This window comes from Zosterops lateralis (genome assembly GCF_965231275.1).
Source record: "Zosterops lateralis genome assembly, chromosome: 19".
NCBI lineage: Eukaryota > Metazoa > Chordata > Aves > Passeriformes > Zosteropidae > Zosterops > Zosterops lateralis.
The window spans coordinates 5,664,128-5,679,025 of record NC_139779.1 but is presented as its reverse complement, the minus strand read 5'-3'; the positions used below and the strand labels follow the sequence as shown (position 1 = coordinate 5,679,025).

At 53.0% G+C, this 14,898-nt stretch overlaps 3 protein-coding genes across 3 annotated transcripts; all 3 read left to right on the top strand.

The window, feature by feature from the left end:
* The first annotated feature begins 203 nt into the window (after nt 1-203).
* Nucleotides 204-1,463, top strand: LOC310917265 (C-C motif chemokine 4-like). Its single transcript, XM_083875357.1, has 3 exons — nt 204-296; nt 903-1,017; nt 1,130-1,463. The coding sequence occupies exons 1-3, from the start codon at nt 224-226 to the stop codon at nt 1,233-1,235; spliced, it is 294 nt and encodes a 97-aa protein (XP_083731483.1). The 5' UTR covers nt 204-223; the 3' UTR covers nt 1,236-1,463.
* Nucleotides 1,464-2,243: 780 nt separating this feature from the next.
* On the top strand, nt 2,244-3,702 carry LOC310917233 (C-C motif chemokine 5-like; the record flags this gene model as incomplete). The annotated part of the gene is made up of 3 exons (XM_083875318.1): nt 2,244-2,343; nt 3,150-3,261; nt 3,603-3,702. The coding sequence occupies exons 1-3, from the start codon at nt 2,280-2,282 to the stop codon at nt 3,700-3,702; spliced, it is 276 nt and encodes a 91-aa protein (XP_083731444.1). The 5' UTR covers nt 2,244-2,279.
* A 5,984-nt stretch (nt 3,703-9,686) lies between these two features.
* On the top strand, nt 9,687-10,575 carry LOC310917203 (C-C motif chemokine 3-like). The gene is made up of 3 exons (XM_083875279.1): nt 9,687-9,822; nt 10,037-10,145; nt 10,274-10,575. Exons 1-3 carry the CDS (start codon nt 9,750-9,752, stop codon nt 10,365-10,367), a joined length of 276 nt encoding a protein of 91 aa, XP_083731405.1. The 5' UTR covers nt 9,687-9,749; the 3' UTR covers nt 10,368-10,575.
* Nucleotides 10,576-14,898: the final 4,323 nt, after the last annotated feature.

Sequence of the window (14,898 nt, the reverse complement as noted above, 5' to 3'; positions counted from 1 at the left end):
ATAATCCCAAGCCCATCGGTGCCAGAAGCACAGCCTGGGAGCACATTTTTTCTTTCCCAGGGCTGGGGAGGGGATGAGGGGATGAGTATCACTTTACCCTCTGTGCTTTGGGACGTGGCAGGGGACCAGGCCCTCCCCCCGGCCCTGGGAGAAGCTCCCCCATAAAAGCAGCCGGGGCAGCCTGGCCCCAGCACAGGCGGCTCAGGCACGGCCACAGCCTGGCATGGGGACAGCAACCAGGGTGGTCTGTGCCCTCCTCATCCTCTCCTCGCTGTGCTGCCACAGCCTGGCTCAGAGTGAGCATCGCCCTCACCCCAGGGATGGGGGACAGGGACAGAACCCAGGAGTGGGGTTCAGGGACAGAACCCAGGGATGGGGGGGATGGGGACAGAACCCAGGGATGGGGACAAGGACAGAACCCAGGGATGGGGGGAATGGGGACAGAACCCAGGGATGGGGGGAATGGGGACAGAACCCAGGGCTGGGGACAGGGACAGAACCCAGGAGTGGGGTTCAGGGACAGAACCCAGGGATGGGGGGAATGAGGACAGAACCCAGAGTTGTAGGATCAGGGACAGAACCCAGGGCTGTGGGACAGGGACAGAACACAGGGATGGGAACAGGGACAGAACCCAGGGATGGGGGCGATGGGGACAGAACCCAGGGTTGTATGATCGGGGACAGAACCCAGGGATGGGGGATGGGGACAGAACCCAGGGTTGTATGATCGGGGACAGAACCCAGGGCTGGGGGACAGGGACAGAACCCAGGGCTGTGGGGTGGGGTTTGCTTCATGCACGGGGTGCAGGGGGATCCCCCCAAGGAGCTGCCATTGCCATGGAAGGAGGGCTGAGGAGGGATTGAGGGTCTCCAGGCTAAGCCAGGCTTATGCTGTCCCCCAGGAGCTCCAGCCATGCCCGACAAGTGCTGCTTCAACTTCCAGACCAGAAGGATCAAGAGGGACAACGTGGTGTCCTGTTACCCCACCAGCCCTGAGTGCCCACACCAGGCTGTGATGTGAGTACCCCTAATCCCCCCTGGATCCTGCCAGTCCCCATCCCTGTGCCCTTGTGCCCCTCAGGGGCTCAGTGTTGGGGTCCCCACTGACCCCAGCCTCTCTGTGTCCCAGCTTCAGGGTGAGGAATGGGAAGGAGATCTGCACCCAGGCCAGCAGGCCGTGGGTCAAGAGGTACCAGCAGAGCTTCCAGGTCAGCTCCTTCTCCATCCCCAGCTAACAAGGTGGCCGGGGACAGTGGGGACTCCTCCCCACGGGGGACACCCCCAAGGCAGAGGGGACACTTGTGGATGGAGCAGCTCACAAGGGACATCCTTCCCATCACGATGACCCTCAGCACCTCCCTGAAGGCAAACCCACCAGGATGGAGTGTCCAGACCCTCTGTGGGTCCACGGAGAGGCTGCAGCAGGCAGGGGGTGAAGGGGGAGCAGCTCCACTGTTGGTTTTTTGTAGACACTGAACAGAATTAAACGTGATTCCCACATGCAAACATCTGTCTGTGCGAGTCTCTGGGGAATGGGCAGATCCTTTCCTGCCCAGGTGCTGGGCTGAGGAGCCAGGAAGAGCTGGAGCCTCAGCCAGGTCTCTGTGAGGATGTCCAGGGGTGGATGGGGCCAAACCAAATCCATGAGGCCTTTGGGGAAGAGCCAGAGGGACAACAATGCCTGGGATGAAGGAGTTTCCTGTGCTCCTCACCCACCATCCTAATTAACAGCCCAAATTCCATTAGAGAGGGACCTCGGGGATGCCTGAGACAGCCCAAAATCCCAGGATGCCACCAGGAAACGTAGCAGGTGCTGTGACAGTGGGAGAGCCACCAGGATGAGCAACCAGCAACATGTGATGGAGAAACCAGGGACAAACCTGGCCACCAACAAACCACCCACCCCAGAGCGAGCAGTGACCTCACAGCCACCACCAAGAGGTGATTTTTGCACAGGAACTCGTAAAGGATGAGCATCACCCTGCACTGTTTGCTGCTGACCACAACCCAAACCCAAAATAGACTCCCAGCCCCACAAGCACCGGCCTCTCCCACGCTTTCCAACAGCTCTTGGGTGTCACTGCGGCCAAAGGGGCTGCCAGAAGGAATTTCCCTCCACCACTTGCCCTTTATGGAGAGATCCAAGAGGTTCTTTCCGCGGGGAGCCATCATGGAAAGCCTGGCATGGGCTGCTATAAATCACACAGGGCTGCAGGCAGGAGGGCAGGCAGATCTTGGTGGAATCAGAGCTGCTGCTGCTGACAGAGCCTCAGGTTGGAATGAAGATCTCCTTGGCCCTGCTCATCCTGCTGCTGGCAGCTACCTGTACTGGGAACCAGGGCTGTAAGTACCAATAGGGAGATTTTCCCCTCTGAGCTGTCCCAGCTCCTCCTCTGATGGGATTTGAGAGCATCCAGAGGAGGCAACGAGGCTGGTGAGGGGCTTGGAGCACAAGCCCTGTGAGGAATGGCTGAGGGAGCTGGGGCTGTTTATCCTGGAGAAAAGGAGACTCAGAGGTGACCTTATCACTCTCTACAACTCCCTGAAAGGTGGTTTTAATCAGGTGGGGTTGGTCTCTTTCTCCAGGCAGCAATGAGAGGACACAGCCTTAAGCTCTGCTAAGGGAAATATAAGTTGGATATCAGGAAAAAGTTTTTTACAGAAAGGGCAATAAAGTATTGTAATTGCCTACCTGGAGAGGTGGTGTATTCACCATCTCTGGATGTGATAAGAAAAGACTAGATGTGGCACTTGGTGCCATGGTTTAGTTGAGGTTAGGGTTGGGTTGGACTTGATAATCCTAGAGGTCTCTTCCAACCCAAAGATTCTGATTCTGATTTGGGGCTGGGGAAGGGGAGGAGAGTTCAGCTCCTGATGGGGTTGTGGGGCTGTGGGGCTGTCATCACCAGCTGCCTGAGCATGGGGCTGGTCCTGGGCTTGTTCAAAATGAGTAAAAAAGGGGTTGGTTCAGCCCCAGAGTCCCAGCTGGGGAGCTCCATGGGCAGGGAAATGAGGGGCTCCTACCCTGGGGCAGAACATCACTGCTGGGGCTGCAAGATGTTCCCTCTGTGGGATGGGGGAGCAGGAGCAGAACCCACACCCCTCGTGCCAGCAATGGGAGAGCACTGAGCCCTCCCTGCTGCTCTCAGTCCACAGCTCCGGAAGCAAATGCTGCAAGAAGTACTACCCTGGAAAAATCTTGGAGTCTAAGATCCAGGACTACAACTACACACCTTCCGACTGCAAACTCAAGGCTGTTCGGTGAGTAACCCCAGATCCCACCCAGCCTTCCTCCCCACCACCCCATCCTCACCTCCCTCACCCTCCTTCCCCACCAGCTGCTCTGCTCCTGGGGACTCCCCAGAAACCTGGGGATCAACCTGATCAACCTGCACAGGGTGCTGTGGGTGGGGCTGTCCTGACCTGGCCCTTCACACTCACCTCCCTCCCTGCTTAACCCGAACAGCCCCAAATCGCCCCATTTCTGCTGCCAGCAGGCCGAGAGTCAGCACTTGCAGGGAAAGTGGGGGTGAGGAGGCTGCAGGAATCCCTGGTGGGATCCTCCCCTCCCAGGCTGACTCAGGATATTCTTTCCCCCCAAGTCTGAAGGTGCCAGTGGGGTGGCTCTGTGTGGACCCAGAGAAGCCGTGGGTCAAGAAGTACCTGGATAATCAGAAAAAGTCAAACAGCATCTCCACATGAAGCTGCCTGTCCCAAAAGCTGTATTTATTTGTATCCCCTGATTCTCTGCGTGGTTTTGTCACTCATTGATTCACGGAGCTGGCTCCGTCCCCTCCCACATGGACTCAGTAAACTTCCTTGTGTTCACCTGCAGCTGGAGTGACGTGTCAATCCTGGCTCACATCCAGGCTCAGCCTTCCCAGGGATAGCCCAGGAGCCCCTGGGGGGACAGGGAAACCCAAAGGGCCCAGCTCCCCTCCAATGTGACCAAGGTGAAGCAGCCCCTGCTCAAGTGTGGGGTTTGAGGACACCCGTGGGATGGGGATGGGGAGGCGAGGCTGGCAATGGGAGGAAGATTCCCTTTGGGGTGTTTGAGGGTGTTTAGGGTTTGGGTTGGCTCTGTCCCTGGGGAACACCGCGGTGACAGCCCCAGCTGGGTGTCACTCCCTTCCCTTCAGCCAGTTTGTCACTCAAACAGGCCACCAAGCCATGGGCAGCCAGTTTCTCCAGAATAATCTGCCTTATCCAGGGCACCCATCCAAGCCATGGGCAATCAGTTTCTCCAGAATAATCTGCCTTATCCAGGGCACCCATCCAAGCCATGGGCAGCCAGTTTCTCCAGAATAATCTGCATTATCCACTTCCCCATTAGTCTGTGACTCATTTTGAATCATCTTTTTGACGAGTTAGGACATGCCTCACTCTCAAAGGCACCTCTATACACATTGGCAGATTTGTTGCCATTTATCTGCTCCCATTTAGGGGCATTTTTTGTACAAATCAATGACCTCGGGCCAATGAATCTGCCACAATGCCCACGGGACTGCATCACCTGGAACTGGTCTGGGATTGCAAGGAATATTCTTGCCTAGGACTGTGTAACTGCAATTCTCCATCCAAGCACTTTTGCAGAGAAAATGAGAGTTAACAAGACCTTTCTGGTTGCTCTTTGGTGCTGGAAATCCAGGACCCAGCAGAACATTGGGAGGTGTGAGGGATAGGGCAGGAATTGCTTATCTGAATCATGGAAGCAATTAAGAAAAAGACCTTTAAGGTCAAGTCCAACCATTAACCCAGCACCAAAACCACATCCCCAGGTGATGACACATCTTTGTGTCTCATCTCCAGGAGTGGGGATCCCACTGCAAATGCCACTGAGCATTCTGACTCAGAGATGGAGCCCACACAGAGGTGCCAGATGATAAAAGCATTGAATGAGCTGGAGATGCCAGTTATGCCTTGGGAAGGCTGAGCTGGAACACAGACTGCATAGAGCTAAGAGAATAAAGTAGAGATTTATTGAAAGGCCTTTAGGACACACCTTGGGCAGGACAAGAGCCTGACCAGGGTTACACCCAAGGTGGACCCAAAATGGTCACAAAATGGACACAAAATGGTCACAAAACGGACCACTGGTCATGAGGTTTCACACTTTTATAAGTTTTGGTCCATTTGCATCTTGGGGTTTAATTGTCCAATTCCAGCTCCAGGCTGTGAGGTCTCATCCTTCTTGTTCCTCCCTTCAGCCCACCCTTGTTTGTGCTTTTGGGCCTGAAAGTTGTCCTTGGTGTGCAGCAGGAAAAGGGTTTGTTTTGTGTCCCTGCTGTGTGCAGAGCTGAGTGACACTGACTGTGAGCTCAGAGCTGCACCCCTGGGCTGCACAGAACCTGAAATACATGAAAGATAAAACTTAAGGCATCACCAGATTGCCAAGGCTGGGGCTGAGGGCCACCAGCTCAGTGTCCCTGTGGCCCTGGCAGTGCTGGGGGCAGGAGGGTGGCAGGAGGGTGGCTGCAGTGCCAAACCACCCCCCTGTGGCTGGACATAATCCCCCACTAATCCCTTTGGGATTTTCTGGAGTGCCAGGTGTGCTGCAGCCTCCTGCCTGGGAGAAGTTGTTCTTTCCCTCACCATTCCTCCTCTCAGTCTGGTGCCAAAGCCACTCTGTCTTTGATGCAGGACCACAGAAAATCTGTCCTGGGCTGGAGGTTTTACCACAGGATCCTCAGAGAGGGAAGGAACATTTGGAAATGGGGCCTGGTGTAGGAACTGTGCTTTGAATGCAGAATTTCTCCCACCAAACCACACACACGAGGCTGAGGAACAGCTCATGAGCCTGCCCTGTGCTCTCCTCGGAACCAAGGACCCTTTAGCATAATTTTTATCAATGAGTGTCACTTCCCAGAGGGATGTTGCATAACCCCAGTGGCTTCCTCTGCCCTTGCACAGGATCGAGGTGCTGGCACTGACTTTCATTTCTTTCATTTCTGCCTTGGCCCAGAGCCTGGGGAGGGCAGAAGTTGCTTTGATCCCTTTGGTGCTGCAAAGTCTTGGGTCCATCTCCTGAAAGGGATGCCCAGAGCTCCCCTCTGCCCCAGGGTCAGCAGCTGGACTTGATTGTCCTAGTGGATCCCATCCAGCTCAAGAGTATTCTGTGATTCTCCTATTGTCCCTTATTTCTGGGGTAAGAATCCTCCGGGAGAGGTTCCTCACCCTGGGACTGAGCAAATTTGGGGTCTGCTCTGGCCCCACACTGTCCCTGCTGCTCCCCCTTGTCCTGCCCTCAGTCCCTCTGAACAGCCCCAGGGGCTGAGGGGGTTTTACACCTAATTTCCTTTATTTAATTCCCTTAATTCCCTCCTTGTCTTTGGGATACTCATGCAAGGCAGTGCCAAAGCCATCAGGTTATGCCAGACCAGTGCCATGTTTGCTCTCCCACCCCATGTGAGTTTGTACTGGTGGTGAGGTGGCCACAGCCTGGCTCAGGAGGAATTCATGGGAATCATTGCAGCCTTTTTGTCTTGGCTGCACCTGCCTCAGCTGTCTCTTCCTTCCTTATTTGTTCTCTTTTCCCTTTTCTCTCCTGGGTGCACAAAATTTTGGTGGTGCTGAGTACTGGACCATAACCAGACAAGCCAAACAGAAGCAGCATCTTTGGCTCTTTACTCCCCTCCCTAACTAATGAGCTTTTTCTTCTTCTAGTTTTTCAAATCTGCATTTGGAAAGCTGAAGTTTCTCTTTCCCTTTGTTTCCTCCCCTCCCCTAATTTGTGTTCCTCTGCTGGATCCACACGTCACCTGCTTACATTTCTCCATGGCAGGAGAAATAAAACCACAACTCATTTCTTTACTCTCCCTTTATATCAGTTCCTCGTATCTAATTCCTTAAACAGAATTAAACACAAGCCTCCCTGCTCCTGCTGAGCTGCACTTTTGTGCAATTCTCCGTAATATCCCCGATTCCAGTCACAATGGAAAGTATTTCATCAGCATCCAGTAAGAAGTCCCATCCGGCCCTCAGCTGAATGGAGAACTGAAAGCTTGGCCAGTCACTTCTGCAGGAAAGAGGAAATGGTTTTTTAGCCTTTTCCATCAGAAATAATCTATTAATTGTGAGATTTTCCTGCTGGATGACAAGTCATCCTCTGGAAACTGCAGTGCCCACAGTTCTCAGTTTCCAGAGGTTTCTGGCTGTGAGATATTCCTCACAAAGCTCCTGGTGTTTGTCATCCCCCAGTGCTGCTCTCTTGCCCATCCTGCTCCTTTTCCCTCTGTTTGGGCACCCACCAAGCCGAGCTCAGCTCATCCCTGGCTCTCTCCATAAAAAATCCCAGCCCAGGATTTGGACAGCTCAGGATCTCGTTCCTGTGGTTAACCCAGACAGCAATTCCTGGTTTCCTTCATCCTGCCTGTCCCCACTCCCACCTCTCCCTCATGCACAAACAGAGCTGGCCCTGGTGAGGGCAGGAGAGGTGCCAGAATTCCAGGGGTGGCAGGAGGGCAGAGGTGTGGGGAAATCTCTTTGGGACATGTGGGGTTTACAGGCAGAGAGGGGCATGAAAACACAAAAAACTCCATGAAAACACAAAAAATTTCATGACAACACCCACTGGCTGGCCCTGAATTTGGGATTCCTCTGCACACAGAGGATGCTTTGAGTTCTAGAGAAAACCTCTTAGTGTCTGTGCAATCAGCAGGGCAGAAAAACAAAATAAATGCATGCAGATCTGCATTATTCTGGGGAAATGAGTCCCTTCCTTCTGCCTTTGTGTGGCCAGGGACGTGTGACAAAGCAGGAGCATTTTACAGCAGGTGAATTTTCCAAACCTTCCCAAACCACCACAGATGGACACTCCGGTTATGGTTAAATCCAAAGAATTCATTAATTTATTCTTTTGTGTTTGTTTGTTTGTTTGTCCATTTATTCCTTTTATTAATTTATTCCTTTGTAGCCCTCATGCACAGAGTGGCTGAAACAGAAAGAGCTGAAAGTTGGGAGCTGGAGAAAGAGCTGGAACAGCTGGAACATCTTGAGCTGTTCTTCCAGCACCCCAAGGCCAGATCAGCACTGCTCAGCTCCGCCTGAGCAGCTCCAGGAGATGATTTGCACCCATTCCCACCTCTGTCCCACAGATGTTCACACCAGGCAGGACCTGGTGGCTGGGGAAGATATTCTGGACAAGAAATGGGGCTGGGAGCAACAGGCACTGCCATGGCTCAGCATTTTGGGCAGTTGGACTTCTCCCTTGAATCAGTCAGGAATTAGTCATGCCCAAGGCAGGGTCAGCAGCAAGGCCAGGGGAAGCTGAGGTTTGCATGGTAACTGGTGGCAGCATCAGGAAAAGGCTGGAAAAAGCAAAAAAAAATTGGAGGAAGGGGTGATTTTGGCAGCTGTTCCTGTCTGGGTGTGCAGCAGAGTGGAGAGTGTTTGGGAATTGCCCTCGGGCACTGGAGATGCTGCCCTTTTTCAGGCACTCTCCACTTTCCTGGAGATTTTGTCTGCAGTGAGCTGATCCCTGTGGGTACCAGCAGCATCCCCTCCTCCCTCTGCTTCCTGCTCCTAATGCTGTCCCTGAGAAGAGGGGGTTTTGCTTTTTGGGGCTAAATCAGGAGAGATTAAATTGGATTAAATGATCCGGCTTGGGAAGAAGTGGGCAAGCAGTTATTGCAACAACTGCAGCCAAAACTGAAACTCTTCAGTGTAAATTCAGCCAGGGGACAGGGAAAGTGGCAGGACTAATGCCTTGGGAAGGCTGAGTTGGAACACAGACTGGGCAGAGCCAGAGAATAAAGTAAAGATTTATTGAAAGGCCTTTAGGGTACACCTTGGGCAGGACAAGAGCCTGACAAGGGTTACACCCAAGGTGGACTAAGAATGGTCACAGAACGGCTGACCGGTCACAAAGTCTTACATTTTAATAAGTTTGGGTCCATTTGCATCTTGGGGTTTAATTGTCCAATTCCAGCTCCAGGCTGTGAGGTCCCATCCTTCTTGTTCCTCCCTCCAGCCCACCCTTGTTTGTGCTTTTGGGGCTGAAAGTTGTCCTTGGTGTGCAGCAGGAAAAGGATTTGTTTTGTGTCCCTGCTCTGTGCAGAGCTGAGTGACACTGACTGTGAGCTCAGAGCTGCACCCCTGGGCTGCACAGAGTCTGGAAATATTAAAGCTAAAACTTAAGGGATCAGGGCACCTGAGGCCAGGCCCTGCACCTGCAAGGACTCTGTACCTCTGCAGCCTTTCCTGTAAGGAAATTGTTATTTTGACCAATCATCAGCAAAAAGGGACAAATGTGAGAACCACAGTGACTCCGAGCTCGACACAACCTCATTCCCTCATGCTTTTCCCTGTCCAAGCAGGAGTTGGTGTTACCAGTGGAGATGTGCAGTGGTTGTGGTGGTGGTCCTGCCCAAGGTGTACCCTAAAGGCCTTTCAATAAATCTCTACTTTATTCCCTGGCTCTGTGCAGTCTGTGTTCCAGCTCAGCCTCCCCAAGGCATCCCCCTGACAGAGTTTGGGACCCCCAGGCACCCAAAGAGCCTCTGCAGAGCCGCAGCCTCGTGGCCAGCGCTTCCCCTTCTGCGGTTTCCTCGCCTTTTCCAGCTCAGCGAAACTGAGCCCCCCTGACATAATTTCCTCGGTATGATGCCCTCACTTTCTTTCTTTGAAACCCTGCACCCGCCCCTGGGATGGGGATAAAAGGGGAGCACAGCCCCAGGGGCCACAGAGAGATTCCTGCAGCTTCCCCAGCTCCAGCTTCAGCTTCACGCACAGAGCACTCACCCAACAGCACCATGAAGGTCCTGGCAGCCACCCTGGTCACTCTGCTCCTCCTGGCCACTTGCTCCACATCTGAGGGTCACCTCGGTGAGTCCAGCATGGCTGTGTCCCCCCTGGAGAGCCCCAGCCCTGGTAGGGTGCCTGTGGGGAGGGGTTTGGGGTCAGTGTGGGATTGTTTGGAGACGAGGGGGTTTCTGGAGGAGGTTCTGCCAGGGAACGCGGCACCAGATGGTGAATCCCTGGAGGGGGCCGAGGCTGTGGGGTCTCACCAGGGCCGTGTGTCTGTCCCCTGCCCTCACAGATGGCGTCCCCAGCACCTGCTGCTTCAGCTACCAGAGGCAGCCCATCCATCGGCGCCGCGTCAGCTCCGTCTTTGTCACCAGCAGCTCCTGCAGCCAGCCGGGTGTGATGTGAGTACCAGCCCTGCCACCACCCAGGGGGGACCTGGGGACACGCAGGGGACATTCAGGGTGCTGATGGTGGGACTCAGATCCCACAGCCTCGGCCCAGCAGCTCAAGGCAGGTTTTCTCCTGGCAGTGTGGTCACCAAGAAGGGGAAGAAGGTGTGTGCAGATCCACAGGCACAGTGGGTGAAGCAGCTCCTGGACGACTTCCAGAGCCAGAAAAACTGAGCCTTCTCTGCTGACAGCCACCATCCCACCCCTGCACAGCTCCCAGCCTCCAGCACAACAGAGAGGATTTTACCCTCAGCCTTCTCAAGATGGAAAATTATTTTATTTAACTTATTTAAGTTAAACTAAATATTATTTTTTTTTCTAAGCACAAAAATTATTTAAACTATGTCAGAATAATACACTAAAATAAAGATAATGTCAATTATATCCATGTGTCTGTTAATGAAGTTTTGATGCCTCTTTGCACCAAGGTGGGAGAAGGGATCCCTGGGTTTGCTGTTCCCCAGCTCTGGTGCCACCCAGTTTGTCCCCACAGGTGACACCAGTGGCTCACCTGGGGCTGCCAGTGGTGCCTCTTGTTTGGGGCATGTCCTGGCAGTAGCTGTGGTGCCACGGGAGGGTTGGGGAACGATAAGATGGAACATCTTTTGGTCCATCCATCCATCCATCGACTCCATCCATGGGATGGAACATCCTTTGGTCAGCTTGGATCACCTGCCCTGACTCTGCCCCTCCCAGCAGCTCCTGAGCCCTTGAGGAAGGAGAACACCACTCAGGAACAACTAAAACATCACTGTGCTCTCAACATTATTCCCATGCTGAACCTATCAGCAAATATCTAAAAATTTATATAAAATTGAGCTGCAGATCCTTCCTCAGCTCTGTTGTCCCACACCACTGGTGACATCAGCAGCCAGTTTGTCACCCACCCATCCAGGACCCAAATTTCTGTGCCACTCAACCCTTCATTAACAGGCACATTGATATAACTGAAACTATTTTTGCTTTAAATTATTATCCTGAGCTATTTTAAATACCTACACCTAATAGCTGCCTTTTGTGAGTTCAGAGATATTTGTGGTGAAGGAAAGGCAGTGGATTTCACTCATCTGGGCTTCAGGAAGACACTTGAATTAAGGCCAGATAGTAAATTATGAGCAAAGGCAGGGAAGATGTGACTGGCATATGAAAAGTAAATTTGGTCAAGAGCTGCCTGGAAGGGGAATGGTAAATTGCTCCAGCTGAAAAGAGCTGTGTGACACTGAGAGGGGCTTGCCCACACAGTTCCTTGAGTTTCTGCCTCAAAAAATATCCTGCTTGACATTTGCATTAATGACCTTGGCACACAAAGCAGGAGAAGGCAGAGGAAATGTGCTGATGAGGCAAAACGAGATGGGATCATCAATCCAGGACATCACACAAAAGGATTCTAACGACCTTGAGGGATGGAGGAGGGATCCAAGGCAGCACAGCAGAGCGGGATCCTGCTGCTGGGGACAGGGATAACGGGAACAGCCCCTCCAGTTTGGGAGCTGGGAATGTCTAGGGCAGGGAAAATCCCATGACACACACCACAAGAATGATGTTATCATGAAAAGAGTTAAATGCAAAAGGTTTGGGTTGAAAACTGAGGGACTGATCCATGTGAAGGCACCAGAGGCTGGAAGGAGGTTGTGGACCTCCCTCTGGATCCCTGTGATGGAGCAGGGTGAGAAGTGGCATTTGTGGCAAACCTAGGGAGAAGTTGGCATCTGTCTCCTGGCACTGGTTTTCTGCCAGCAGCAGTGGCTGGGGGTGTCCATGCCAGGGCACCTGAGCTGGGCTGTGCCACCCCTGCTGTGAGGACAGGCTGGAAACTGCCCGGGAATATCAACAGAAGGAAAATCAGGTTTGCATAGGGATGTTGTAAGGGTCTCATGCAGGTTTCTGACCCAAGATAAAAACCAAGCACTGCTCCCATGGGCACCAGCCCCACCAGCACCTTCCACACTGGAGCTGAGATTCCTTCCTGGGGTGAACTGGTTACAAGAGCCTATTCCCAGAGCCCTGTTTTCCAAGGTGTCCCCCAAAGCAGTGTTGTTGTGGAATCCAAAGTTCTCCAAGGCTGTCCAGCCACCAGCAAACTGCTCCCCTTCCCAGGAAAATCACCAGATTCCCTCGTTCCCCTCCAGGCCTGCAGGTGGTTTTGGTGGTTGTAGGTTTTGGTATGAGCTGCTTCACCCCGAAGCTGGCTCAGCTCAACCACAGAATAACAGCACTTCTGCCAAATTTCCTCCAGAATGTCCTTTCTGGACACTCCCAGCTCTACCACTCCTCTTTCTGTGCCCTGGAGGAGCAGAGCTGAGGCAGCCTCTGGTGGTGCAGACACCCCCATTTCCCTAAGCTGACTGTTGCAGCTCCCCAGGGTTGAACGAATTTTGTGGTTCCAACCTTTTACTCTCCACATTTCCTGTGTGTGCCCATCCTCAGGGATGTGTCACCATCACTGCAGTCCTTTAGCACACTGAGCCTCCTTTGGGATCCTCAGGGGTTTCTATTTCTTTGTTTCTCTCCTTTCAGTTTCCTCCACATCCTCATCTCTGATCAAGCCCCTCAGAGCTTCCTGGGCCACCTCACTGCTGAGCTGAACGATTTTCATAGCACTATTTTAAATTTTCAGGCTTTTTCTGGTGACTTCCTCTTTCTCTGGAATTTCTCTTTCGAATTTACTGAGAAAAGATTAATCCTGGGCTCTGCTTGGATCCCTTTCCTTTTTCAACCACAGGATGTGGGACTGACTCACGTTTTAGGGTGAATTATTTCTATCCCCCTTGATCTGTGAATCCCAGCACCTACAGCATCCCACCACTCCCAAATCCCAGCCAAAGGTGTCTCTCTGGACACTCTCTCCTGCTTTTCTCCTGAATTTTCCTTCAGTGAATTCCCCAGCAGGACAAACCTTTGCTTTAATTTTAGGACCAAGCCAGGAGTAATGGGAGCCATCAGCCCTTTCCCACCCTTTGCAGAGCCACTTTTTTTCCCCTGCAGCCTTCCTGCCCAGACCCTGCTGGGTGTAATTCAGCATGACAAAGCCTCTTCCTCCCAGGAGAGGCATCACTCCTGATCCAAAGTGCCTTTTGGTGTGAAAACTGCTTTTTACCTTGGGCTAAACGCCTCAGTGCAGCCCCAAGGTGGGGCTGTGTGCCCCCAGCCCCTGCAAAGAGCTGGCCTTGCTACCCCCAAAAATGCCTTGCAGGAAGGTGGGAAAGAGTCCTGACAGTGCAGAAAACCAGAAATAACAAAACACAGCCGGGTTTTGTGTCTGGGCCTGCCCTTTGCTCAAAGAGCTGAGGGGAAAAAACAGCGATTTTGCAAACAAGGACTCAGGACAGCTGTCCCCACACCAGGACTGTGTCCCCAACATCAAGAGCAGCAGGCTGGGAGCTGAGGTGACAATGAAAAATCACAGGTGCCAGCCTGGAGCTCCATGCACAGCCCTGAGGTTGGGGCACAAGTGCCAGGGATGCTCTGGGGAGGAAGGACACAGCCTCCAGCAAACACAAGAGCCAGCAGACCTCGGTGGCTCAGAGGACACAACCCAGACACGGGGATGGCTGCAAGGAGAAAGAGGAAGGAGTTTGCTCTGGGGGTGATTCTGCAACAGGAGAGATGTGAACTCATCCTGCTGCTGGTAAACAGGCTCCAGAGCAGCAGCAGCACGGGCAGGAAAGGATCAGGATGACTCAGGGGTCAGCCACAAGCGTGTGGTGGTGCCCAAATTCCAGGGCCAGGTCAACTCTGGATCATCCAGGGGGTAAAAACAATCTGGTTTTTGAGAGATAGGTTCCAGCAGAGGATGTGCTGTCTCCAAGGACTGAACAGCATCTGCTGCTTCCCATGGCTCAGGAGCAGCCTGAGGAGCTTCCCATCTGCACAGTTCCCCTTCTAAGGGTTTCTGAGGGAAGGGAGAGGCCCCTGGGGTTAGAGCACGAGGTTTTTCAGAGAAACAGAGAAAGCAGGGCTGGGGAAGCTCATCTTCCACTCCCTGTGTCACTCTAGGAACAGACTTCCCCTCTCTCCAGGTGATCTCCCAGCACCTCCTCACTGCTGCAGGAATTTCTCTCCCTTTTTTTTCTCTGTTTGAGATCAGAACACCGTGTCCTTTCCTGCAGGAAAACAAAGGATGGGATTGTTCAGTGACCCCTGTGACTCTTTCTCAGGCCCCTCTCACCCTCTTTGCACTGCACACCACGATCCTTCCACGCTCTGCAAATTTAACAGATCCACACTTGTTTTGAGCAAGGAACAATAAAAATATCACATATCCCCAGAGCTGTGGGGTCCCAGCACACTCAGGGCTGAAATCCACCCAGGCCATTTCCACAGGCTGACAATGACAATGAGGTTTCAGAAGCATTAGGGGATTTTTGTTGTTGTTGTTGTTGCAATTCGGGGAGCTGGCTCATCCCCACGGGACCGAGCTCATGCAATAATCCCTTCCCAGAGCGCAGCGCTCACAGATTTTGAATCCCTGTCAAAAATGATGTCAGGGTAAACTCCAGGAGAAGAACAGGAGCGAGTGAGTGCCTGCTAGTGTGGGAACAGAGGACTTGGCAGAGATTCCCAAGGAGGATTTCCCAGCCAGGTCTTCCCGGGCTGTTGCAGAGCAGCCTTGCAGCACCATCTGCTGCCTGCTGCTCCCCAGCTCCTCCACGGGCAGCTGAGAAATATCTCCCTGCTCAGGGTGACAAATCCTGCAACCACTGAT